Below are 24206 nucleotides of genomic sequence, written 5' to 3'. Positions count from 1 at the left end.
GTAGCTAAGCAGCAAAGAATGAAGGGGCTGCATTTTCATCCCTGTTTTCTTACTGCTTCTCTTTCTCTTCTACCTTTTCCAGTTCCTCCAAGAATAAGAGGTGCTGGTTTAATCTGCTTTACATATCTATATGCATTTCTTGTCACAGGTTATCCAAGAAAAAAAAATCCCTGTTGGATCCCCACCTGCTCTCCAGTAATCTGGATGTTTGTCTCAGAGCTATTTAAGGTAGAAGGTTCTACCAAATCAAGGAAAGAACAAAGATTTTCTATCACTGGAAAGAAAGAAAAAACCCCTTCCTTCTACACTAAGCACCTTGCAAGGCCAGAAGTTGATAATATTATTTAATTAATTTGCCTTTATTTAATCTCTACTCATTCACAAGCTGTTTCAGGCCAGTTTACTAATTCACAGAGAGGCTAGTTAATTACAGATTTAATACACCTAAGATCAAAAACTGTCAGACCTGACTGTGGCACAAAGGGATCAGACTAAAAGGCTGACACATTACTACTTTTTCAGATTAGGGAAGCCTGGATGCAGGCTTCCTTCCATCATTCCTAAAATGATGTTAATCCCTATTTTGTACAGACCTAAGGTTTTGCAATTCTATAGCAGGACAGCACCTATACTAAAAGGATTTTCCATTCCTGCTGTCTGCTTAGCAGATTAGTTATAGGAGGGAACTCTACAGAACAGGCCATGCTTGACCTGCACAGGATCTCCAGCTGTCTTGGGTTTTTCCAGTTAAAAATTTTCTCAAGCATTAACAACTAGCAGTGGAGAAAAATTAAAATTATGTCCATATTTTACTAACCACATCTTTATTTCCCCCTTCTGAAAAGGGAGAGACCAGATGCCCACTACAATTGTGGCAAAATAATTTCTTAATTTAATCCTTAACTTAATCCACTGTGATACATCATAGACAATGCCATAAAGCTAGAAATAGTAAAACTATATTTAAGATTATAACAGTAATATGGAGTTATATACTGAAAGTGCATGAAGAAGTATGTTCTCATGTCTCTCCTATAGTACTGCCTCTGAACATTTCTTTTATGTCTTAAGGCTCACATTGTGCTGTATTAAAGACTTTCCTTGTGAGACTGCAAACTCTGTGCTGATTATGAAGTGACGAAGAAGGTAGAACATTCTTAGAACATCCTTTTAAGAGAGGAAGGAAGTAGATCATTTTTAGAACTGTTTTGGCATCTTCATTATGCAGGATTTGATGCTGAAATTTTTAGTTATTTCACGCCAAAGGCTAATCATTTGCTCTTTGCTGTTTTTTGCACAAGCTTTCATACAGAGTACAGTTGTGCATGTCCCTCCCAAAATTACACTCTCTTCTTTACTCACACCAGAACGTGATCAGAACTCGCATGTGATCTTCCATCCGACAATCAGTTTATAGAGACATCTGACCAGCAACTGTTGATGCACAGCCAGCTGTAAGAAGCAATGTCTAACACAGAGAACGAATGTGGGAATAAAAAACAGAAGGGCCCAAAATCTTCACACTTGGGAAGTGTGGACCTGATACTGGAAGACCATCAAGTCAATATGTCCCCAGAATGAGAGGACATGGATTCAAGCCGCACGTAAATCCAGACTGAGCTCAGGTAAGAATCTGGGTTAAGAGAAATCTGTAAGGAAAGTCTAAGAAATCTGTGGTGATTTCATGTATTTAAAATCTGTTTTCAATTGAAGGAATTCCCACAATTTTGAATAAAGATTGTTTTTTTTAAATAGTTATTTAAAATAAATCTGTGCTGGAAAATGATTTTAGGTTGAGTCATGGTGGGAATTCAAAGGTAACACCCCTGTATAAATATTCTACATATAGAGGCTTATCGTATAACATGATTACCTTACTCTGGTTTGTATTCCAGAACAAGCATGTCTGCGCAAGAAGTTATTCAGTAAGAATGATGCTTTTATTCCTGAATAATTCTATGCGCAGTCAAGCCTTCAGTCAAATCGGTGCAACTCTGTACATAGATAAATCATCAGTCTATCACTGCTTGCATTTACAGGAAATCTGTTGCTAAATGCAGCTGACAGATCTGAAAAGGTCGCCTTTGTTTTAGGAATAAGCATAGATCTTACAATCCCCCCACCTTTATGAACCTGTTATTTCTCATGTTCTTTGGAGACTTTATGAACTTCATATCCTTCATATGTTGCATTCAATGTCATTAGCAAACTAATAAGTTCTATGGAAAGAAGGAAAAACCTTTTCTTCCTTTGTTTGCTGAATAGCCATGAGGGAGAGTTTGAATGTGACAATGTTACACCAACTTGAAATAGAAGTTCATAAGAGGAGAACAAACTTGTTTTTCTTTTGGAAAAATAAGAAAAATCTTTGCACTAGTTCATTTTTCCTCATTTAAAAGAGTTAGTCCTTTTAAACATAAAGGTTTTCATTTCTTTGCCTAGTCTAAGTATTTGTGTTTGTCACTGGTATTTGTCCTGTCACGAGTGCTGTCTGAAAGCCTTAAAAAAACATTAATGTCCAAACCCTGGAACTTCTACTGTTACATTTCTATTATTTATCCCTGTTACTGCTTTTAGCTGTGGTTATTTTTTAAAAAAGTAAAACAGCAAGCTATACATTTAAAGGGAGACATAAGATTAATAAACGTACGCAACTGAAACCTGTTCCCATGATTTAAAATATCAGTAGGAACCATTAATATGTAGTTCAAATCATTCATGTTCTACGTTGTGTAGTTTTTGTACACACACACACAGCCTTTAATATTCTTTTCCAGTACAGTGTTTAGCAATTACAGACTGGGTGGCCTGATTAGTATCTTTTTTTTTTTTTTTTCTGAATAATCAAGTATATCTTTTAATTCAGTTGTGCCTAAAAGTTGCCAGCCACTAAATGGCTACTTTCTTGTCCATAAGAAATTAGGTGGTGCTGGGGGTTCTGGCACGTTTAACATGAACTTGCCTTGGCAAGTTGTCAGAGAACAATTCTTGAAGAGCCCATGAAGATCGATCTGGCTTTTTTCCTACTGCAGTTACAAATTTAGTCCCCAAACAGGGTTTAATGAAGAGGTCAGTACTATTATCACATTTACTATTTCCATGCCATGGGCATGAGTCCATATCCCTGTCACAACAGACTACAGATACCAGGCATTATACAAACATTCAGTGGTAAAGATTTTCAGAAATGTGCAAGCACGAGACCAATTGGTTTTCTTGCCTGCGAGGTCATTCAAAATTTACAAAATAGGATCAGTGAAGAAGGTAATTCCTTCATTTCAGATACGTTTTTGTTCTTTAAATATGTATCATCAGCCTTACCCATCATTGGTTATTCTAATCTATGTTGCAATAAAATAAAGGTATATTTAGGAATGATGCAATCTATATTTGTGTCACTCTGCTTGCACAAGCTCGGTATAGATTTCAGAGATCATGAGCTGCCCAGTACTCAAGGTAAAGCTGCCTGGGAAAAGACCGTTCCTAATGGCCTAAGGCCTCTCCTTTGCAGCTCTGGGATGTTCAGAACCGGCACAATCCAAACCACTCTTCCCTCACCTGCCTCAGCTAACTGGAGCAAGGGGACGTACAGCACGTGATATGCTTATACATGGAGTTTTCCTCAGGGTTGTCATATCAACAGCACCTTGACTCAGAATATAAAATGCCCGTTCCTTTCTTCCTTGTGTGTAAGAGCAAAGCTGGTGCAACTGCTGCAGCTACAGGCACTGTTTGTGGAGGCCTTCACAGGGCTGACAGGCCCCTGGGGCAGCTGGGACCCTCTGAGGGTTCTGGAAGGTTCCCCAGTGCCTTCCCCACAGGCGAGGCGGCACAACACCTCAGCACTGCGGCCCTGAACCCATGCATGGAGCCAGACATGCCTGCTGGGGGGGATTTGTGTGTCCCACTCCCAAGTTTCTGTGGAGAGGAAACCCAGGCCGAGGTGTAAAATACCTGAGCACAGCCACTGAAGCTATCTCCCAGGCTTTACAGCCACCTCACAGAAATCTGCTAGACCATAGAATCCATCCACAGTGTGGGCCGTTGAGTAACACTAGTTAAGAGAAACTGTGTGATTCAAGTTGCTCACCTGGGAAGTATTGACTCTTGTCACATTTGGCTCTTCTTTAAAAGGAGAAGAAGGGCTGCTGTGAGATTTTGGTGCAGGCAGCTCAGTATCTTGTTGTCTGGGAAGAGGGATGTAGGTGCCCTTTTATGTTTCCCCAGAAGATGGAGGCTTGGGTGCTGAAATGCCTGGCTCTTCGCTCTCCCCGAACTTCGGTCACAGGCTAAGCATTGGTGTGAGGAGCCCACGTGTCAATGTCAGGGAGCACCTGTGAGAGTTTCAAGCAGGTTAGTGACTAATAAGTAACTTTTTATTTATTTTTCCTGAAGAAGATCTTGTGTAGTCACGTTAATTTCTTTAACGTCTTTTTAAAGTGTATGTTGAGGAAAATCCTGTCACAAATGATTGTCTACCTAGGTCTTGTTTGGTTCAAATGTTATTCCCTTTGCTTTTAAAAGAGATCTTTCTTTATGAAGTGTTGTTTTTCTTTAAAACAGATGATTTTATGTTTGATATCAAAATGGCCTTTCTGATTGTTCAGTATGTTCACTATATGTTCACCTTGCAGCATGGTGTTTCATTTAAAGGAAAGTTCACTTGTTTTACTTAAGGTTTTGTGAGTTTTGTTAATAATCTATTTTCCAAAAGGAAAAATAATAATTTGTCAGGATGGTATTTCTCTTCAGAAGGAAGTTTTTATTTGTAATGGGGTTGGCTCTAACTGGTTGTTTGTGATTTATTTCTAGCTTCTTTAAAAAAAATGGGTTGGAAATTAAGTGTTAGAAGGAAATATATTGTTTTAGTTTGTTGTTTGCCTAACCATTAGTACCATTCAGGTTCCTTCTATTACAAAGCTATTATTTATGCTGTGTTTTGGGCCTGTCTACTAACTCCTCCGCTGCAAGGCCCTAAGATGGGATGATGCTAGCTGGGTTGCTGAGTCCTTCCCTTCCCATCACAGTCACTGGGTTATGTAATTCTCTTCCAAAATGTGTTGTACTCTACTTTAAAAACAGTTGAGTGTTTTAATCCCAGTGTTCCCAGAGGACAGCTGTTAAAAAAAAACTTGAGAGCTTTACAGCATTGCTGGTGAGCCTTTCGTCATTGGTATTGACTTGGGTTAGAGTCAAAAAAAAAAAAGAGCTACCACTATAAGCTTTAAAACAAAAAAAAGCCATGCACCAACCATCAAAAAAGTTCATCACCAGTGTTGTGTTGATTAAGAACCATCTTCTAATTTCAAACCTAGTTTATTCGAGGCCAGTTAAAATCCATTTGGTCTTGTGCCAAAATTCTCTTCCAAATAGTCCTTTTTTCCCCCCTCTCAGCTTTTTAACTAACACATTTAAACAGCAATTCTGTCCTCTCAGCTTTTGTTACAGTAGAATAAACAAATCAAACTTGTTTAATCTCATTTCATAAAATAGGTTTTCCATTTCACTGATCTTCCTAGTAGTTCTTCTCTACCTACACTAGTTTCAGTTGGTCTCCTGAATACAGGTGACTGGACTCTATGAGGTATTTCAGGTGAGCTCATCCCAGTGTTTTACACTGTGCTATTAATTTTCCATGTCTCTATTGGAAGTTACTCCAGCTGCCTTACACCAATGATCTACAGTCCGATTGTATTTTAGGAGAGCCTTATTAATCCTGAGGAATGATACTGATGATGCTGCTGTAGCTCAGAACGCTAGGGTTGGGTTTTGGTATTTGTTTTGTTTTTATCAAAGTCTCTTAGTGTGTTGTGATCCAACTTGAATAATTCCAGACTGTATTTTTTAAAATATTCTTCTTTTCTGTGCCTTCTTGCTTTCAATTAGTCGTTGCAAAATTTTGTCTATTACTGGGTCAGAATGATAAGCATGCCAATCTCAGACCTCCTTTTTCCCTTCTTGGAATAGTCTGTTCATTCTTTTTGTGGTAGTTTTGTTTTGATTAAGTTTGGTAGAAAGTCCTTGCTACTGTTATGGTTTCTCATTCTAGAACTTTCAGAGTTGGGGTGGAGATTACAGCTCTAAACTCTAGAAGCCTAGTTAACAGACTTGATTTTGTTTCTACTTCACTTGATTTTCATTTTCTAACATCATTCCTATTAGCTGTTCACCTTTCACCCTATGCTCTGTGTTGCACTTCTTTAAATTAATGCAATGTATCAATTTGAGGTTGGGAACATGCCTGCATTATCCTTAATCTCTGCTGCATTCCTTTCTTTCTTTGATTTTATTTATGTAACTGAAAAATAATTTTCATCCATTTTAATATCCTTTGCGGAGCTGAACAGATTCTCTTTTGGCAGTCTTTGCTTCGCCTCCGTGCTTCTTAGATAAGGACTGATTAGCAAAGAAAAGGGTTTTTTCACATATTATTTTTGTTTACGTGTAATACATTTCTTGAGGTGATAGTACATCCAGTTAGGCCTGGGATACTTTATTCTGGGTTTCTTTTTCTTCTCTGGTATTTAGAATAAAGATTCTTGACCATTTTAACACTCCTGACATAAAGCAATGCTAAGCCTTTGCTCAGTACTCAATCTATTAGCTCCCCAGTCCAGCTGATGTGACCACACAAGAGTTTGCCCTTCTGAAATTGAAGCCTTTAGTTAGAGACCTACTTTATTTGTTCTTCTGATAAATGTAAATCAGTTTTGTCTGACTTGATCCAGAGTTGACTTTGCAACTGGCTTATTTCTAATATTCTCATTACTTAGTAGTAGAACATAAAGCATCTTGTTGCCTTTCTTTTGTTTTGATGAGGATTTGATGAAGTGCATTCAACATTGCATCCAAAAATAACTGGATGTTGCTGCTCTGGGTAGCATTTGTAGTCCACTCTGTCTCTAGATTTGCAGCTACAAGCTCCAGGAAAAAAAAAAAATAGCTGACACATGGCACACAATGGACCCTGACTTAGGCAATGCCAGAATCTAAGATATTTCCCATGCTTTCCTATATTGTAGTGAACCCTGTTAATACTATGACTAGAGTTAAGCTGAGCTTTTTTTTTTTTTTAAGAAAAAAAAAAGAGAATTGAGCACCTGCAGTTCAGCTCCTCTGAAAATCAATTTCTTAGCCTATAAAATGGATTAGTCTCTAGCCAATCTTTAACTTGCTTTTGAGTAAGTATGCATATGTAGCCCACTGTTCACTGCACTATGCCTCCCACTCTGTCTGCGTCTGGCCAGCAGCGGATATGAGTGTGCTACAGCTGCTTTCTAGGGTATTTAACTTGAGGTGTAAAGGTTTGTAATTTAGCCCTGGAGGTCCCAGGTAATGAGCAAGATGATGATTATTACACTTCCAGAATTATATGTACTCACATTCCTAAGGAGAGCTTGTGACGGGGGTGTGGAGAGCATAGTTTCCTTTTATCTGTTCTAAAGCTCACAATTCATTTCTTTCCAGAACTGAACTATTACAAAATACATCAAAAGAGACTTCACAGAAATGTCTGTCCTCACTTTAGTGTCTGCAACACCAAGACTAGGATAATGTTGCACAAATGAGCTTAACATTTAATAGATGATGAAATAACATGGTTATGCAATAATTGTTTTCAAGATGAAGATGTAAAACTCACCACCCCATTCTGCTAGTACTCAAGTTAGTGTGTAAATGAGTCTGTGTATCTGTGCATACAGAAACTGAACTAAATACAGAGCTATATAACTAAACTATTGTTAGTTTCATTCAGTATGATTTGCAATCAGAACAGATGTAAATATTTTCAGAAGTGCTCTGCATAAAAAAGCTGTTCTTTTACATATAGAACCTGTAATTTTTCCTTTTTTTAAAAGGATTTTAAAAGGATTTTAATTTTTTTAGTTAATTTTAAAATTATTTTTCCATAATTTTCTTGGAAGAAGGCCTGGACAAGTCTACCCAGTGTAAATAATATATACAAGCTGAAAATGCACATATTTTACCCATTGCTGAAATGTAGCAATCTTTTGAGTAAAGCTGAGAGGTGACTGGGCAGATGTGATGATTAAACTCTCCATACTCTTGCTACCTTGGGAGGCATCAGCTCATAGTTGATTGCACGTGTGATACAATGGCCAAAACCTACTTCTTTGTTCTGTTTTACATCTACACATGATTGTGTGTGTGTTCAAGGTCCTTTTTTTTTTTTTTTTTTTAACCTGTTTACTTCTGATCCACCTTGAACGGTCTCCAGATTTTATCTGAACCTTCTCATCACGGATGTAAAACCAAAATTCCCAGGGCTTCATCTAAGGCACTCCTAAGCCCCTTCCCAAATTTCTATGAAACAGAACTGTGTTGCACATATTTAATACAAATTCTAATTCCATATAAATGAGAAAGTTTTAGGACTTTTTCTTATCCTAGGAGAAATCCTGACTTCATTAGGCTTGTTAGAAAACTTTTGATTTCAGGTTGACCAGAATTTCACACCAGGTTTTAAATTTAGTGTATGTGTATGTTTAATAGCTTAAAAGTATAAATGTAAAGTGACACAATCCCATTAACCAGCAAGCACAATTAACCATGTGGAACATGACGTTTATACAAGTTTAACTGTTTTAGTTAGCAAAGTAAATATTTTCTTCCTTACAGTGATTTAGCTTTTTCCCTAACCTGTGATCTGGTATATATGCAGCTATGATGGTACGCGAGTACCTTCTCTAATAGGGATAACCTCTATTGGTAGCATTTATCAGTAACAGCAGGCTTTACCAGTATTCTTTCTTACTTCTGATAATATCTCCATGTAGGGAACTGTACCCTTCTAATTCAGACAGTGTAGAAGCAGGTTAAGTTAAAATAGTGTAAAAAATGTGCTGTCTATTGAGGAGGTAAGACCTGCTCTAACACTTACACAACTCATTTAACTCTAGAACAAGATTGTGGCACTCCTAGGAGCCAGTTTTCTCAAAATTTGTCAGTACCTGATTTGTAGATAAATCAACAGCCATTTGTTTTTCAACCAAAAGATACAGTTAATAAACTTAGAAAAAAAAAATCCATCTGGTCTAAATTCCATTCTCAATCTTTTTATAAACCTATTGATGTAAATAGGATATCTGCTTTTGATCAAGCATAGCTTTTCACCCCAACTCTGTAATGTCAGCATGAAGACCATAATTAAAAATGTGATTAGCTCTCTTCATAAAATCTGTTTGACACCTCTACTGGAATGTCTTTAGCAGCTGATCCTTCTAAAAAAGAACTTATTTCTACTCATCTGTTTTATCTGGAACACATTCCCAGAGCCTGCTGGTGCAATATATATTTAAGGAAATTGTAATCTTGCAAAGGGAGGGAAATCTGGGGGTAGGGAGGAGGATGACAAAAAAGAAGTGAATGTTCTGGAGTCATAAGATGAAGTGTTCTGTCAGAGAAAATGGCTACACTATTTAAAAATATATATATCTCTAATTGAAATCTGAGAAAAATACCACTAGGGGCAATTAATGGTTTCTTAACTGGTTTTGTTTCTGTTGGTGACTTGGGGAGCCTGATGCTGGCAGGGATGAGCAGCAGTGGGTGTGCATGAGTGTGTTAAGATGGGATGGTCACCAGTCCTTCCCTATGGGGTGGGCCCAAGTAACAAATACAGACCCAAGAGGAGAAACGTTTCTCCTTGTGCTGCCAGCTCTAGTACAAGACCCTTGTTACCAGTTTTACTTTGCTGTGTAATCAGTGCATGTGGTGAGAAATTTTGCTCTTTTTACTAAGGCCTTTTAGGCAAAGCTTACTGTCATCACTTGACATGCAGTAGTGGCTTCTTGGTTTCTTAAAAAAAAAAAAAAAAAAAAGGTGACTTGTAGGTCCCTATTCTGTTGCTTACCTAACTAGTTAGTGGGTATAGCTCTGTATTCCTTTCCTGTCCTGCCTGAGTAAACTCGTTTCCAATTCTATAATTACCATCTAGGTTGCAAAGGGGATGTTGAAAGTGTTACCTCTTTTCTGTAGAATGCTTGCTTTTGTTTTGTTTTCTTGGGTGAAGATAAATTAGGTGGGAACCTGATTAAATCTCTTTCTGAGCGCTGACTGGGAGACCTGAGCTCCAGGCTTTGGCAAGCACTACAACCAGTAGACTAGTCTTGTTCCTACCTTCTCTTTTCCCTGGCCTAGTGCATTTCTATGCAAAGTGAAACATCTTCAAAGAAGGGGTGGAGGTTTTTCCCACACTAGAATAGCCCAGTGATTAGGAGGCCTAATAAGAAGAGAGAATTGTGGGCTTGAATCTTTCAGATCTGGGAATTGATATGTGGTGTTCTGCCTTCAGATGGAGAAAAGCAGCAGATGATAGCAGTTGATCTGTACTGGTAGGAGAGCAGGTCTCCACCAAAGAGAGTCGAACCTGGGGCTAAGCTTACGAGCTTCAGTGAGACTGAAGCATATTGCAGCTGCAGTTCTGTGCTGGCTGAAAGGGTGTCAGGAGTGGGGTCACTCCCACAGCGTGCATGTCCTCACACCGGGGCTGCCTGACCCGGCCCCTTTCTTGGAGAAGCTAGGAGCCTGCAGGTGCCTGCTCCTGCGGGGCTGGGCAGCGGGGTGACCGCAGGCGGGAGCCAGCCGGGTGTCTCCGTGCCCCTATCCCCGGCGGGCAGCAGCGCCTGTGAGCGACTGAGGGGGGTAGGGGCAGGCTGCCGGCTGTGCTGCTGTCCCGCCCCGAGCCTCTGTCGCCTGCAGCAGTTTGTCCCCAGCCGGGGTCCGAGGCTCCCCGGCCCCTCGAGGTGCCGGCTCCTCCGGAGGGACGGGGCAGCGCCCTGCCTGCTCGCTGCGGCTCCCAGTGGCAGGAGGCACCGGGGGCTGGCTGGTGCCAAGTGCGAAATGAGCCCTCGGTTTAAGGCTGGCTGGGTCCTGCTTTCCTGAGGCGACAGGGACAAAGCGGGAGGGTTTGAGGAAGCTGCAGCCCATGTCCTTGTAAATCGAATTAAACTTGCGGTTATACATAGCAAATCCTCTTCGAACTGCTGTCCATCCAGCAACCTTAATGACTCACTAAGTGTTCCATCTCGACTGCCCGGTAGCGTTTCATCCCCTCTTCTCCCCCCACCCCCTTTCCCCGTTTAAAAACAATGGGAAAAATGTGTTGTTTGGATTCATAATAATTTTCACCAGCGATAAAGGGGCTGTTTTCTGTAACAGCGTAGATTATTAGAAACTTGTAATTTGCAGTTCACATTTGCCATCAAGATCACAGCGGGGGGGCGGGGGGGAAGGAGACTAGAGTCTGCGGTAGCTTCAGTAATTCCCTTTCACGGGTTTCATGTGATGATGGAAAAAGCAGCGCTTTCGGAGCAAACTTGCTTGAGTTTAATATACAGTGACTTCAGAAAGTGCAATAAAATCAATTAATGTTGCAAAAGCATTGGCCAAAAAGAAAGCGGCGAAAGGATTTATGGAAATGTAATGGATTTACAAGCATTTATCCTGCGACTTGATAAACAGCAATGGGAAGCCGAGATGGGGAAAATAATTAGTCCCGCAGCCTCAGTGAATTTTAGCAATTTATTGTTATAATTTTATTCTTTCAGTGGTTATTCAAATTTATATTGTAATTTTGTGATGTGAAGCGCAGGGGGATTAATCTAAAGTTTGGTCTCGGTTTCCTCGGGAGCTGGGTTTCTTCTGACATTTTCTCCGCTCGCAGAGCGAAGCGTGATCTGTCATTTGCCAGGGCTTCTCCACACAGGGAGCTCACTCTTAGCTTTGTTGCATGTATTTTAAGGACCATTATCACTGGCCTCAGTAAATAACGGTGCCCACCGAGGGAAGGATGAGCTGTTTGCCTCCATGGGCGCCAGTTTTCTCTTCCTCTGGATTTTTTTCAAACGTGTTTCACCAAAACTTCCCAAGAGCCTCCAAGGGGAAGAGGCTGCAGGAGGATGCGCTGGCTGCTGAGTACGCCGAGCACTGAAAACTTTTTCTTGCTCTCAGAAGTTTGCAGCGCTATTATTACAGTAGGAGCGAGACAACATCTAACATGGAGTAAAGATTACAATTTCCAGAAGTCAGAATTTATTACAGTTAAACTGTGATAAGATCCCATCTGTTATGAACACATGTAGCACCAATTGTTTTTCATACAACTGCAATTTATTTACCCTTCAGACTGAATGAGATTACAAGAGTGATTTAAAAAGGAAAATAAAATAATAAAAAAAAAAAAAAGTAAAGAAAAGCAACAGCACCAGCACCACGCTTTTTCTTTAGGCCGCCCTATCTATGTATATCTCGCGAAATCCATTCACGCCGCGCTGCTTCCCCGCGGCTGAGCTCGGCGGCTCCTCCTGCCCCGCACTAGGCGATGTTATCGGCCCGGGGCTGAGGCTGCGGCCGGGCCCAGGCCCGGGGGCTCTGCCCATGGGGCTGTGCCCGGGTCCCGGAGGTCCGCGCCGCCGCCCGCCGGCCGAGCCCGGCGCCCTCCGCGGCTCGGGGCCGCTGCTGCCCCTGCGCTGCCCCCGCCGCGGGGCCCGGCAGCGCCGCCTGGCGGGCGGGAGCCCGGCCCCGGGCCGCGCCGAGCCTGCCCGGGCCCCGCAGACAAAGGGAAGCCGGCTCCGGGTTGGGGTCCTCGCCAGGCAGGCTCCACTCCGGGCGGCGGCCCCGAGCAAGGGCAAGAACCCGCAGCCGCGGCGGGGGAGAGGGTGGCCGGGTGCTGTGCGTGGACCGCTGTGGTTTCGGAGCGAGAGAGGTGCCTGCTCGCTCTCCGACCCCTTCCCACAAGGGTTTCGGATCCTCCTCGCAAATAAACCGGGAAATACAGAGTGGTTGCTAAAAAATAAAACGTTAGACGGTCTTACCGCGGTAGACTAAGAACGGTAATCTAATTTCGTTCTTTCAAACTCTTTCGAGTCATACATATATGTGTGTGTATATGTGTATATATATCCTCCAGGTTTCAGTGGGCGTCTTTCTGCTGCTCTGTTATCATTATTTCTTGCCTTGATGTGACGTTGAAGACAGATGACAGCATTGTCAGGTTGTCTTTAATTCATTTGAAGATTTAAAAAAAAATACACACAAGGCTTCTTACAATATTAAAAGCCTGAACGGATTTACTTTTTTCACAGAGGGGACGGGGTGGCTGGGAGGGGAGAGCGGTTGATGAGTTTCAGACGTGAAGAGAGAACAAAGTCCGTGCGGCGCTGTGCGTACACACACGCACACAGCGAGCGGCCAGAGGTGGGAGTCTCGCAGCAGCACCTGGTTGATCTTGATGGAGAAATACCCAGCATCAAGCCAGTCTCTTCGTGTTTATGCACAGATCCAAATGTATAATCTGCTCGAATTTCAGTCCTGTCTCTGCTGCCAAAGCAGTCCACCTCCAAAGAGGTGAGAGCATACGGTTTCAGGGTCCGTCTTTTTTCTTTTGACACCTTTCTACTTCTTCGCAACATTTTGCATTAAAAAAAAAAAAAAAAAAAAAAAAAGGCAATGTGCCCCGAACTCCCTCGGAGTGAGCTGCGAGAGAGACTTAGCAGGGATTAGACACCTCCGGTCACGAACGAGCGTTTGCCTGCCGCAGGTCTGCTCGCGAAGTGGTGCGGGCTGCCCCGCGGGGCGCAGAGGGGATCGTGGGGTGACGGGCTAGGAAGGTCTGAAATGCTCCTCAAAATCTGGATGGAAAGGCGATTTGATGGTGGTGCCTCCAGCAGTTTTCCAACTTTAGATTCTCTCTTTTTTTTTTTGTTTGGGGGGGGGAGGGGGGAGTGAGGAGGGGATACTGAGCGGTGCTCTACTAAGTGCCTGGAGTGAAAGCCAGTGGTGTTAAAGAAAGGCAATATTTCTCTCCGTCCTTTCTAAATATGAAAGACTGAAGTTCTATGAAGATCTACGTTTTTGCAGAACAGGAATGCACATTTACTTTCGTTTCAGAAAGCTTGGGCCTTTCAGGACTCCACTTGCTGGGTGATTTCGAGTGCAGATGTGGACAGTTCAGGAAAAAACTCAGAGTAAAGAGAAGGGCGTCAGATCCAGTCCTCGCACTGCGTGTACCTTGCTTGCTGTACCAAGGGTAGTTTCGAAGGCAGGGGATGGGCAGTGAGTAACTTTCCAGTCTTAGAAAATGGAGCCTCCTATCGCTGAGTAAAATCTTTCCGTCATAAAGGCACCCCTGTATTTTAGCTCCAGCGTACGTTTTGCACTCTGAAATCAGGGAAACAAACATGTATGTATGTGTTTGGTATCGCCTTGCGCGTGTAAGCCAAGCTACATATGCCCATATAGGCTCGGATATATTGCAGAAGCTCCTTTGCTGTCTGTGGAGTCTGGTGTTTTATTGTTTCATAAAACTAGCTTAATTACATTTCCCCATAGATAAGATAAACAGAACCCTTCTTTTCTAAGCGTTGCTTATCAGAAGTATTTTGTCGAAGTGGCATCCAGAGTAAGCCTTTGAGAGCGGATGGAAATTCATTAATTTTTTTTTGATTCTTCAGTTGCACTTAGCATCTGACAAGAGTTGATTTAAATATTACATGAGTTTATCTTTAATGTTCAGAAAAGATTTGTGAGAAGGATGAAACTGTTTAATTTAAACTAATGTATGCCTGACTGGTCAGATTGATCTGAATTTGGGGTTTTGATGGGTTTTGCCCTTCTGTTGCTTGTCCTCTCGAGCTGGTTTTTCACTGTGAAATTATTTTAGTTCGATGGCATGGACCAGCGGCTTCTGTCAACTCCACAACCCATCCAGCTAGTAAGAACGGGGGAATAAAATAACAAATGCAACCCTTTTACCTAAAAACATTAGCGTCCATAAGTCAATCTCTATTAGAAAAAATAGCAAATTTCCTAGATTAATATAAAAATACTACGTGACACTTGCCAGGTCAAATATTTAACAAGCCTGGAAGAGAGACCTCCTTACCACCACCATGCTACATGTAAAATAAGCTCTCTTAATTTTTCATTTATGTCGGTGACAGTACCTGAGCAAATCAGCAGTAATAATGCTAAGTGTTCTTTTTAGCACTCGCATCAGAAATCCTCGCGTACAACTTTCCAGAGCCGAAATGCACAAAACTGCGATCAGGGCTCCAGCACGCAGAGATCTCCCTCGCTGTCTGTTTCAGCGAGACCCGCCACACCTGACGGCTGATGGATTTCAGCTAGACAAGACGGAGGTGCATCTGGTAGAAAGCTGTAACCGTAAAACGCGCATGGAAGCAGTGCGCCTGTGTGGCTACGGTGCTTTTTAGCCGCGCTCGCTCTCCCAGCCGCAGCCTGGGACGCGATTTTCCCCCAGCGAAGGGCGCTCGGAGCCCCACAGCGGGGCGGGCGCGCCGCTGGGGCTGCGGCCGCGGGGGCGAGCGGCGGGGGCGAGCAGCGGCGCGCAGGCCGGGCCCTTCCCGCTGCCCCGGCTCGCTGGTCGGCCCCTCCGCCGCCGGCACCTCCCCGGGCCGCAGAGCCCCGCTCCCCGGAGCTGGCTGTGCTCGGGGCCGTGTCCTACTTGGTCGCCAAAGTTTGCCTGGCGCGGGTCGCAGCGCTGCCCTCCCCTCCCTTCCCCAAGCTCAACAGTTCACGGCGAGAGCTCCATTTACATTCCCTAAGGCAGAGCCGCGCACCGGTCTTTTTCCCATGTAAGGGGAAAAAAGAGGCATTTGGTTAAAGCAGTTCCCGTGCCCGTTACGGATCCGCGTCCCAGAAGAGCCGCGGAACAGCCGAGCACCGCCGGCCCAGCTCCGTGCCGGGACGGCTGGGCGGGCGCTGGAGCTTCATTAGCCGCCCGCTTTTCTCTGCTTTGCACATTACCGCTAACTTCCACTAATTATCGGGAGTAAATGTATTAGGCTAATTAGCATCTGGGCACCACGGGAAACTTTGAACAGTAATTACCCTGTGGGTGCTCCAGAGCGCGGGAGAAAGCGCCGGCCTTTGTCACGGCACGGCGCCGCTTGCAGCCGCTCCCCCGGGCTGTGGGGCCGGGGCCGGCCGGGCCGTGGGGCTGTGGGGCCGGCCGGGCTGTGGGGCCGGGGCTGCCCGTTCCGCTTGCGCCTCTCCCGGCAAGCGCCCGGCGGGCGGCGGAGCGCGGCTCTTCCGCTTCCCACGGCCGCAAGCGCTCTCCCCGCGGTTGCGGCGGCGGCTCGGGCTTCCGCGGCGCAGCCCCCTGCTCCTACCTGGGCGCGGGCCGACGAGCTGGAGCCGGAACCGGGCGCGGGCCCCGGGAAGCCCGAGCTGGGAGGCAGGGAGGCGGCACGGGCAGGGGCAGCCGCTCTCGGCATCACGTCGAGTTTGGCACTGCGCTTCGGGAGAGAGCAAACTCGGGCTGAGTAGCGGACGGGCTTCTTTTTGTTTGGTTGGTTGTGGTCTTTTTCCTCCCCGTCCCTTCCTTTTAAAAAGAAAAGGAGTTCTCAGAGCGTCCGGTTTTTTATTTAAAAAAAATAAAAACTTGATGATCATTTGTGCTGCGGTAGGAACTGAAGAAAGAAATTGAAAATAACTGGATGAGATCAAGTAGCGCTTCCCCAATTACTTCTGAACTTCTCATTTAGAAAAGGAGATGAATGGTTACGCATTACACTGTAAAAAGCTTTCAGATAATCTTCTTACTCTTTTACAAGTAAGTCCTGCCTTCCCCGGTTTTCTTCCTAAAGAAAGAACGAAGTCTTTTAATTGAAACCCAGTTTAAAAAGAAAACGGTTTTCACAGTAATTTTTTTAAGTTATTTTTCCTCAGGAAAGTGAAAGAGATGTAAACGATTCTTAGTTTTCTTATTTCGTGCCTATGAATTCTACTGAAGTAAAGTGGAGGGAAAAAAAAAACATGATTTTTTTTTTTAAAAAAAAAGAGCCCTGGGGTTACAATAAAAAAAACTTTTTTTTTTTTTAATTTTAATTAAAATTGAATAAACGCTTAAGGAGAAATTAGCAATCGCCTCCATCCAAGACCTACTCGGGTTTATAACAGAATCAAAGCGTATTAAAAAAAAAAAAAAGTAAAACCTTTTAATACATCAAATATACGGAATTTTAATCTTTAAAGCAATACATTGTCTATTTTAGTACATGACGTAAACCTTAACCCTTTTTACAGGGTGGACTTAAAAATTAAAAATAGTTATGTTCCTTTTAAAGAACAAAATAAGGCAAATGAGGTTTTTGGAATAGAATTGTTTTTGTTTTTCTTCCAGAATACATACAAAAAAATACCAATTCTCTTTCAAGGGTATACACCTTAAAAATAATTGCAATTTGAAATTATAACTGACAAATTGCGGGTTGTTTTTTAGTAACAAACATGCATGTAAATTTTTTGTTTCAATGAGACATTAAATAAGAACGTACAATACAATCATAGCAATTTTAAAGTAACATTAAAGAGAAGACCTCTATCTTTTTATTTATATTCTACAATGGGTGTTCCACTTTTACCTATTGAGCTCAGTTAAGTAATGCACTTTATGAGTCGTTGTCCCGCTTGAAGCTAACATAAATAAATACAGTGCTCATGGATCCAGTCCTCAAATGAACACTATTTTATAAAAAGTCCGATTTTAATATTTTTTTATTTTTTCCTTTCCAACTTTTATAAAGTTTCGGAGGGCTCCCTTCCCTCCCCACCAGGCCCCGGGCTGCGCCGGAGCCCCCCCGCCTGTGCTCACTGGTAGCCTAGCGCCGAGGCTGTGGTGAGTCTCTGCCCGTAGAGTGCGTAAGGGGAGTAGTAGGGTCCCGTGGCGGCGGGCACGGGCACGGGGGCACCGGGGGTGGGCAGCGGGCTCTTGGAGTAGGGGTGGTAGCGGCTGCCGAGTCCCAGCGCGTGATGCGGGCTGCGCAGCGCCAGCGTGCCCGGGCTGCCCGGGGCGCCCGTCGTGGGGATGTGCATGTGGCACGCCATGGCCGCGGCCGCCGCGCTGGCCAGCGAGGAGGAGCTGGGGTAGCTGGAGAGGAGTTTATCGGTGCCCGGGAAGGCAGTATGGGTCCGCAAGTGGCTAAGCAGCTCCTCCGAGGTGGCGAAGCGCTTGTCGCAGGGTCCGTTGGCCGACACCCAGTTGCAGATGTGCGGCTGGGGGTCGTTGGGGAGCATGAAGCCGTAGGGGTACAAAGGGTGGCCGGCCAGCGAGGGCGGCGTGGCGCCGGTCAGCGAGGAGTGGACGCTGTGCAAGGGGTGCGTGGGGTACACGAGGGGGTATCCGGACTTCAGGGCCTGGTCGTGGGCGCAGGAGGCGCCGGCGGCGCCGGCCAGGTGGCTGGCGCAGTGGTAGCTCAGGCAGTAGGGGTCTCGGCACAGGCTGGCCGTCATCACCGACGGCGGCGACGCGCCCGCCAGAGGGCTCGACCCCGCCGGCTTGCTGCAGCCCAGGCTGCTGGCGGCGGCCAGTTGGGCCCCCACCAGGCTGGAGGATTTGGTGGGGTCCAGCGCCACTCCGTGCGGCAGGAACTGCGGCGGGTAGCCGGCGTAGGCTCCAGCCAGCGTCCCCGGGTAGCTCATGCCCGCCGGGGGCAGGGGGAAGACGGTCTGGCCCGGCTTGTAGGGGGAGACGGGGGCTACGAGTCCGGAGCCCAGGACGGAGGTGGAGGAGGTGGCGGTGGTGCTGCTGCAGGAGGAGGCGGAGTCCGAGGCGATGGGCTTGGAGCCCGGCGTGCTCTCCTGGTGCTGGTTGACCTCCACGTTAATCCCGGCACAGCTCACGCTAATCCTGTTGTGGCTGATGCTGGTGGTGCCCGGGCCTCCCTCCGAGCCGGAGCTGCCGCTCTTTCCGCAGCCCTCCGAGTCCTTCTTGTCCTCCCCGCCTTTGCCCTCGGCCGGCAGCAGCCCCGGCGAGCAGGCGGAGGCGCTGGAGTTGGGGCTGCCTGTCCTTGGGGTGAACGGCTGGCAGGTGGCGCTCGGCACCCGGAATCCCGACTTCTCCCCGGCCGCGACCCCCGCAGCGGGGACGCCCGCGCAGCCCGTCGCCCCCGGTTCCTTCTTCTCGGCGCCCGGCTTGGAGTAGGGCTTGAAGCTCGACTTGTCCTCCACGCCGATGTCGCTGAGCTTCAAGGGGCCCGACTTGGAGTCCTTGTCGCCTCCGGAGCCATTGGAGGTGACCGACGAGAGTTTGGAGGAAGGGGACGGGTCCGGCTTCCCTATCTGCGAGCAAGTTTGTGCCAAAAGGGCCAGGGGACTCTTCTTCGCATCCAGCTGCAGAAATCAGAAGGGCGCACATAAAGACAGAGGTTTAATGGGGGGTTCTACGGAGGGGGAAAAACACAAACAAAAAAGCAAAAACCCGGAGCGTACCTAGGACACTCGTCCCGCACGTTTTGCAGGGGACAGCCTGGAAGCGATGAACAATTTCGTGCGCATTCATCACCCTGACAGCACCCTCCCCTGCATGCACCATTTTCCACAAAGCCTTTAAAGAGGGCTAGGGCTTTTCGGAGCCGGGCGAGCCCAGCGCGGCCGCCTCGGGCATGGGGGCAGCGGCCCGGGCAGCGCCGAGCTTCGCCCTTCGGCTCCCCATCGCGCCGGGCGGGCAGACGCACGAAGCCGGCCGGGAACTCGAGCGGCTGCAGCATTTCTGCGCCCTGACTGCTGACACTATTTATAAACAGAGCCCGAAGAGCCGGGCTCCAGGGGCGAGCAGCGCCTTCGCTCCGCAGAGACACCGATGAAATCATTCATTCCCACGGACACACCCTTCCCACCCCCACCTCGGTTCCGAGTTTCGGTCCCTAACACAGTGAGGTACGCGGAGGGGGACCGACACCGGAGAAAAGGGCCCCCCAAGTCCGAAGGCACGTAGGGCTGGGGAGCCGAAACGGCCGGCCTGCCGCAGCCGCGCTTCAGCCTGTCCCTCTCCGCACCCCCCCGCCCCAAACTCTCCGTGCAGAAGCCCGCTTGGTCGCTGCTCCGAGCGCCGCTGGGTTCCGTGGCCGGATCGTGACCCCAGAGCGGGTCGTTTCCTTCCACTCGACCCTCCTCTCTCTCTCTCTCAAAAAAAAAAAAAAAAAGGAGGGGAAAAAGACAAAAAGAGAAAAATAGGAAGTTTATTTTAAAAGGCCTCGCGAACGAGCCCAGCAAACATGGGAACAATAAACAGGAGCGGCTCCCGGCGCTAGCGCTCGGCCAGAAGGAGCCCGTTTCCTGGTGGGAGCGCGTCTCGAAGCGGAGGCGAGCGGCAGGGCGGCTGGCTGGAGCGGGCGCCATGCACGGCGAGCGCCCGGGCAGGGGCAGGCTGGGGGGGGGGGGGACAGGGACGGCTCCCGGCTCCTTACCTCGATGGGGCTGACGGGCGTGGAGGGTAAAGGCTGCAGGTACTCGGGGTGTAAAATGTGTCCAGTCCGCGCCGTGAGCATTTTCAGGACTTTGATGGGAAGGCGGTTAGCTTGGCGTAGCGGGTCCGAGGGGGGCACGGCGTGGAAGCCGGGCTTGGCGGCGGCGCTGCTGCTGCTGCCGCTATTCCCAGCGTGCCCGGGCGGCCCGGCGAGGTCGGCGGCGCTGCGGCTGCGGCGGGGGCTGCCTCCGGGCTCGCTGAGGCTGCTGCTGCGCTTACTACTACTTCTCGGAGCAGAAAGCGAGGGCGATGTGATCATGACCCAAAACCTCGCATGAAAACTGGGGCAAGTCGCGCCGCTCGCACTCGGAAAGGCTCGCTCGCCTTCTGCGGGCGGGGAGGGAAAAAAGCCGCACGCCCCCCGAGCGGGAAAACAACCATAAAACGTCCTGCGGCTCGCTCCGGCGGGGAGGGCGTGGGTGGGGAGCGGGGGGGCGAGGGGGAGCTGGCCGGAGAGAAAGAGGAGGAAAGGAGGGAAAAAAAAAAAAAAAAAAAGCCGAGTAATCCGTGGGCTGCGCCGGAGGCGGGGGGGGCTGCGAGCGTGTGCCGCCGTGCCCCGGGGCCGCTGCGGGCTGCCCTCGGCGGGGCTGAGCGGGGCCGGGCGCTGGGCTCCGCCGCTCAGCTGCGCTGCGAGCCGCTGCCCATCCAGCCCGGGATCTGGCGGAGAAACTCACTTCAAAAGCAGCTGAATTAGCCGGAGATTAAAGCCTTTGCCGCCTTCCAATCAAATGGGACCCCGAGGTGATTGGAGGGTCAAGGGGATGTGACGTTCCCTTTTCTGGGGCTTTTTTGCGCTGTTTTTAATGGTCTCTCGCTCGCTCTTTTTTTTTTTTTCTTTTCCCTTCCCTTTCTCGTCCGCCTTCCCTCTCCCCTCCCCTCCTTCCTTGTTTTCGCTCCCGGGACGGGCTGGGCGTTAATTCTCTGTTTCACATCAAGCGGCCGCCAGCCTTTTCCTTCCTACGCAGCCAGCGCGGGCGGCCGCACGGCTCCGAGGGGGGCAACCGAGGGGCTCCGCCGGGCCCCGGGCCCCCGACCTTCCACCCTGCTGTCGACCCCGCGGCACGGCCCCGCCGCCTGCGGGCCCCGAGGCCGGGCGCGGGGCTCTTTCGGCCCCCTCCCGCCCGACAAGGAGCGAGCCGCGGCGGCCGAGAACCTGCAGAGCGCCGGGCGGCCTGCGCGGCGCCGCCCGCGGCGGGCGGGAGCCGAGGCGCTGCGGCGGCGGCGGGCGGGGGGGCTCCACGCGCCGCTTCGTGCCCCCCCCCCCAATCCTCCTCCTCCTCTTCCTGCTCCCCTTTCTCCGCCGCCACCGGCCCGCGGCCCTGCACCATCGGCAGGCCGGGCCGAGCCGTGCCGGGGCTCCGGGCACAGCCCCGAGCAGAGCCCGCAGCCCTGCCGCCGCGCCCCCGCCCGCCTGTCTGTTTTCCCTTTGTACTTTCCATCCCGCTGTACCCCCCATCCCCTCATCCCATAACGTTTTTTTTTTTTTTTTTCCACAGGAATAATGTGTTAATCAATCTTTTACTTTTGTTTCCGGATCTGACATGGTGGCCCACACAATCTACAACATTAACAAAAAGGTCACTTAGAGATAAAACACGTTTGACAAGTGAAGAACAAGGCAAGTGCTTTAGGGGTCGCGTCCAATTCCTGACCTGGACTCCGACCAGAACAGGCGCTGATCCTGGAAGGGGTGGGCGAGAGGAAGGACTTCCACTTTCTCGCCTTTATATCTGCTGAACCAAGTCCCTTTTCTTCCCTCGAAACACCGATCTCCCCCAGCCCCTTAGCAGATGGATCAGATAGCCTTTAATGATCTTCGCTCCTTACGAGGTAGACATAAGGCACGTTTTCCTAGATATCCTCCCCACCCCCCCCGTAAAGCGGTACCCTTTAAATCCTGCAGCCAAGTAAGTACCTCTGCTGTCTTTTATTAAAACCACTTCACTCTTTCAACGTAGTCTGTAGAATAGGGTAAATACGCGGAACTCCCCCGGCTTCTATAAAGATAATTTTAACAAACTTTTTAATTTCTGCGTTTTCTCTGAAAACAGAGAGCTTATTGCCAGAACTTTGCGGTGGAAACTCATAAACGTACTTTCATTTCGCAGTCGCCGCGGTCGTCTTGTAAAACAGTGAAAATTAAAGGATTGAGGGGGAAGGGGGAGAGAAGGGGAGAGCAGAGAAAGAAATGTTGTATAAAAATGATATTGCTGTAGGATAGACAAGAGCTACAACTTGCCCTTAAGGAGCTCCCCCCCTTCCTTTATACAGAGTGGAAGTGACTTGAATCTGCCCCAGGTTTTCCCCCAGTTCTTTCTTTTGTTGTCAAGTCCAATTGATAAATGGAGTGCAGTAAAACTCTGGAAGAAAAAAAAAAAAAAAAGCTGAAACCTTCATTTGTGTTCATTTGCATTAAAGTGCTTGGAACAGCTGTTTTCCTTACAGGACCGGGGAGACTCCTATCTGTTTTCTCGTTGTATTTATCCTGCCTCCCAGGGTGAAAGACTAAAGATTAATTGTTTTAAGGTAGAGTCAGCTGTGGGAAGGCTCCCCCTCCCCATTTTCCCTTCTCTCCCTTTTCTTGCAGAGATGAGGGGGATTTCGGGAAGGGGTTGTTTGACTGCCGAGGCAGGGAAGCAGAGGCGATCCCCGGGACATGTGTAAAACAGGCAGCGCACCGGCGGGGGGAATGGGGAACGCGAACCCCGAGCTCCCCGGCTGAAGCAGGAGCACTAGCGGGTCATTTAAGCAGTAACTTCAGAGGACAGCTTTTCATTTATTTATTTATTTTTCCGCCGAGCCTTTGAAATGAGATTTAAATCACACTCGGTACTGTAAACTTTTTTATGTGAAAGCTTGTAAAATAAAATAAGAAAAAAAAAAAAAAAACAGCGCTGAAACATCCCCGCCCTCTGCCCCCGGGCTCTGCGCGGGTCCCCCCGCCGGGCTGGGGCTGCCCACGCGTGGAAAGCGGGCCGTGGGCTGGCTTCGGCCCCGGCCGGCCCTCTGCCTCTCTTGAGCTGAAGAAGATGGATTCCGTCCTGCTCGTTACCTTTGCGAGGGATCCTTCTTTAATGAGTCCGCGCAGACGGTTTGCTCTTTGGCATTTACTTGTGCAGTCTTGTTGAAGTTTTAGTGGCTGTAGCTTTTGTTCTCCATTTAAAAAAAAAAAAAGACCAACAACAAAAAGTGAGGGTTGGAACCCGTCTTCCTCCTCTTACAAAGGAAAATTGTAACTTAAAAAAAGGAGAGCAAAGGAGGAATTAATTAACAAGTGCCAGTCCACACTTTCCTTTACCTACCAGCTATTGGCAAGCATGTCAAGTCGATTTTATTTGCACACAATGGAAATGATTTATTTTCTCTTAAAAAGGAGTGGGCTGGCATATATTTGAGGAGGAGAGGAGAGCGAGAGAGGAAAAAAAGTTTGAAAATGCCTTGAACTATTCACTGTCGAGATGGCTAATCAGTATTGAGGCTCGAGGGCACTCGGGCAGCTTTTCAATGCGGTTTTCCTTTCATCTCAAGCTGGATGGAGGCGCTCAATTAAAAGCCTATCAGTTTGTAAGTAAATCAACGCCTATCAAAGTTGTCACATCAAACAAAACGATTATTATTGCAGCCCGCCTCCCCTATTAATCTCCCTCTAAAATAATCCGCTTGACAGGTCAGGCTGGCGAGCTGCAAAGCCTGGTCGGGATCAGCCAAAAAACCCGGACTGCCTGTTTTTCCCTCGGGATAGGGAACTGCGGAAACCTCGGCACCAGCATGCCTGATCTGCGAGCCCGCTCTCTTGCCGTTTTAGTGTCAGGTTCTGTACATCATGTTGGTAAAGGGCGTTTAGTCTTTTAAACTGAACAGCAACAACCCTACAGGCCCTTTCGATTTTTTTTCCCCTTTCCACCCCCTCTCTCTT

The 24206-nt window shown here is 47.4% G+C and overlaps 2 protein-coding genes across 2 annotated transcripts in view; one reads left to right on the top strand and one right to left on the bottom strand.

Annotated features, from left to right (window-relative positions):
- Positions 1 to 3794: 3794 nt before the first annotated feature.
- LRMDA (leucine rich melanocyte differentiation associated) overlaps positions 3795 to 24206 on the top strand; it is a 712994-nt gene continuing 692582 nt past the window's right edge. Inside the window, exon 1 of the mRNA XM_067000856.1 lies at positions 3795 to 4353. The gene's annotated coding sequence lies outside the window, so the exon portion shown is untranslated. The remainder of the gene's footprint in view (positions 4354 to 24206) is intronic.
- ZNF503 (zinc finger protein 503) lies at positions 16386 to 20642 on the bottom strand. Its single transcript, XM_048059980.2, has 2 exons — positions 20232 to 20642; positions 16386 to 19155 (listed from the first exon to the last, which is right to left on the bottom strand). Exons 1-2 carry the CDS (start codon positions 20547 to 20549, stop codon positions 17635 to 17637), a joined length of 1839 nt encoding a protein of 612 aa, XP_047915937.1. The 5' UTR covers positions 20550 to 20642; the 3' UTR covers positions 16386 to 17634.

Source organism: Anser cygnoides, chromosome 7 (genome assembly GCF_040182565.1).
Source record: "Anser cygnoides isolate HZ-2024a breed goose chromosome 7, Taihu_goose_T2T_genome, whole genome shotgun sequence".
Taxonomy (NCBI): Eukaryota; Metazoa; Chordata; class Aves; order Anseriformes; family Anatidae; genus Anser; species Anser cygnoides.
The sequence above is the reverse complement of the archived record's forward strand: the minus strand, read 5'-3'. Positions and strand labels throughout refer to the sequence as shown.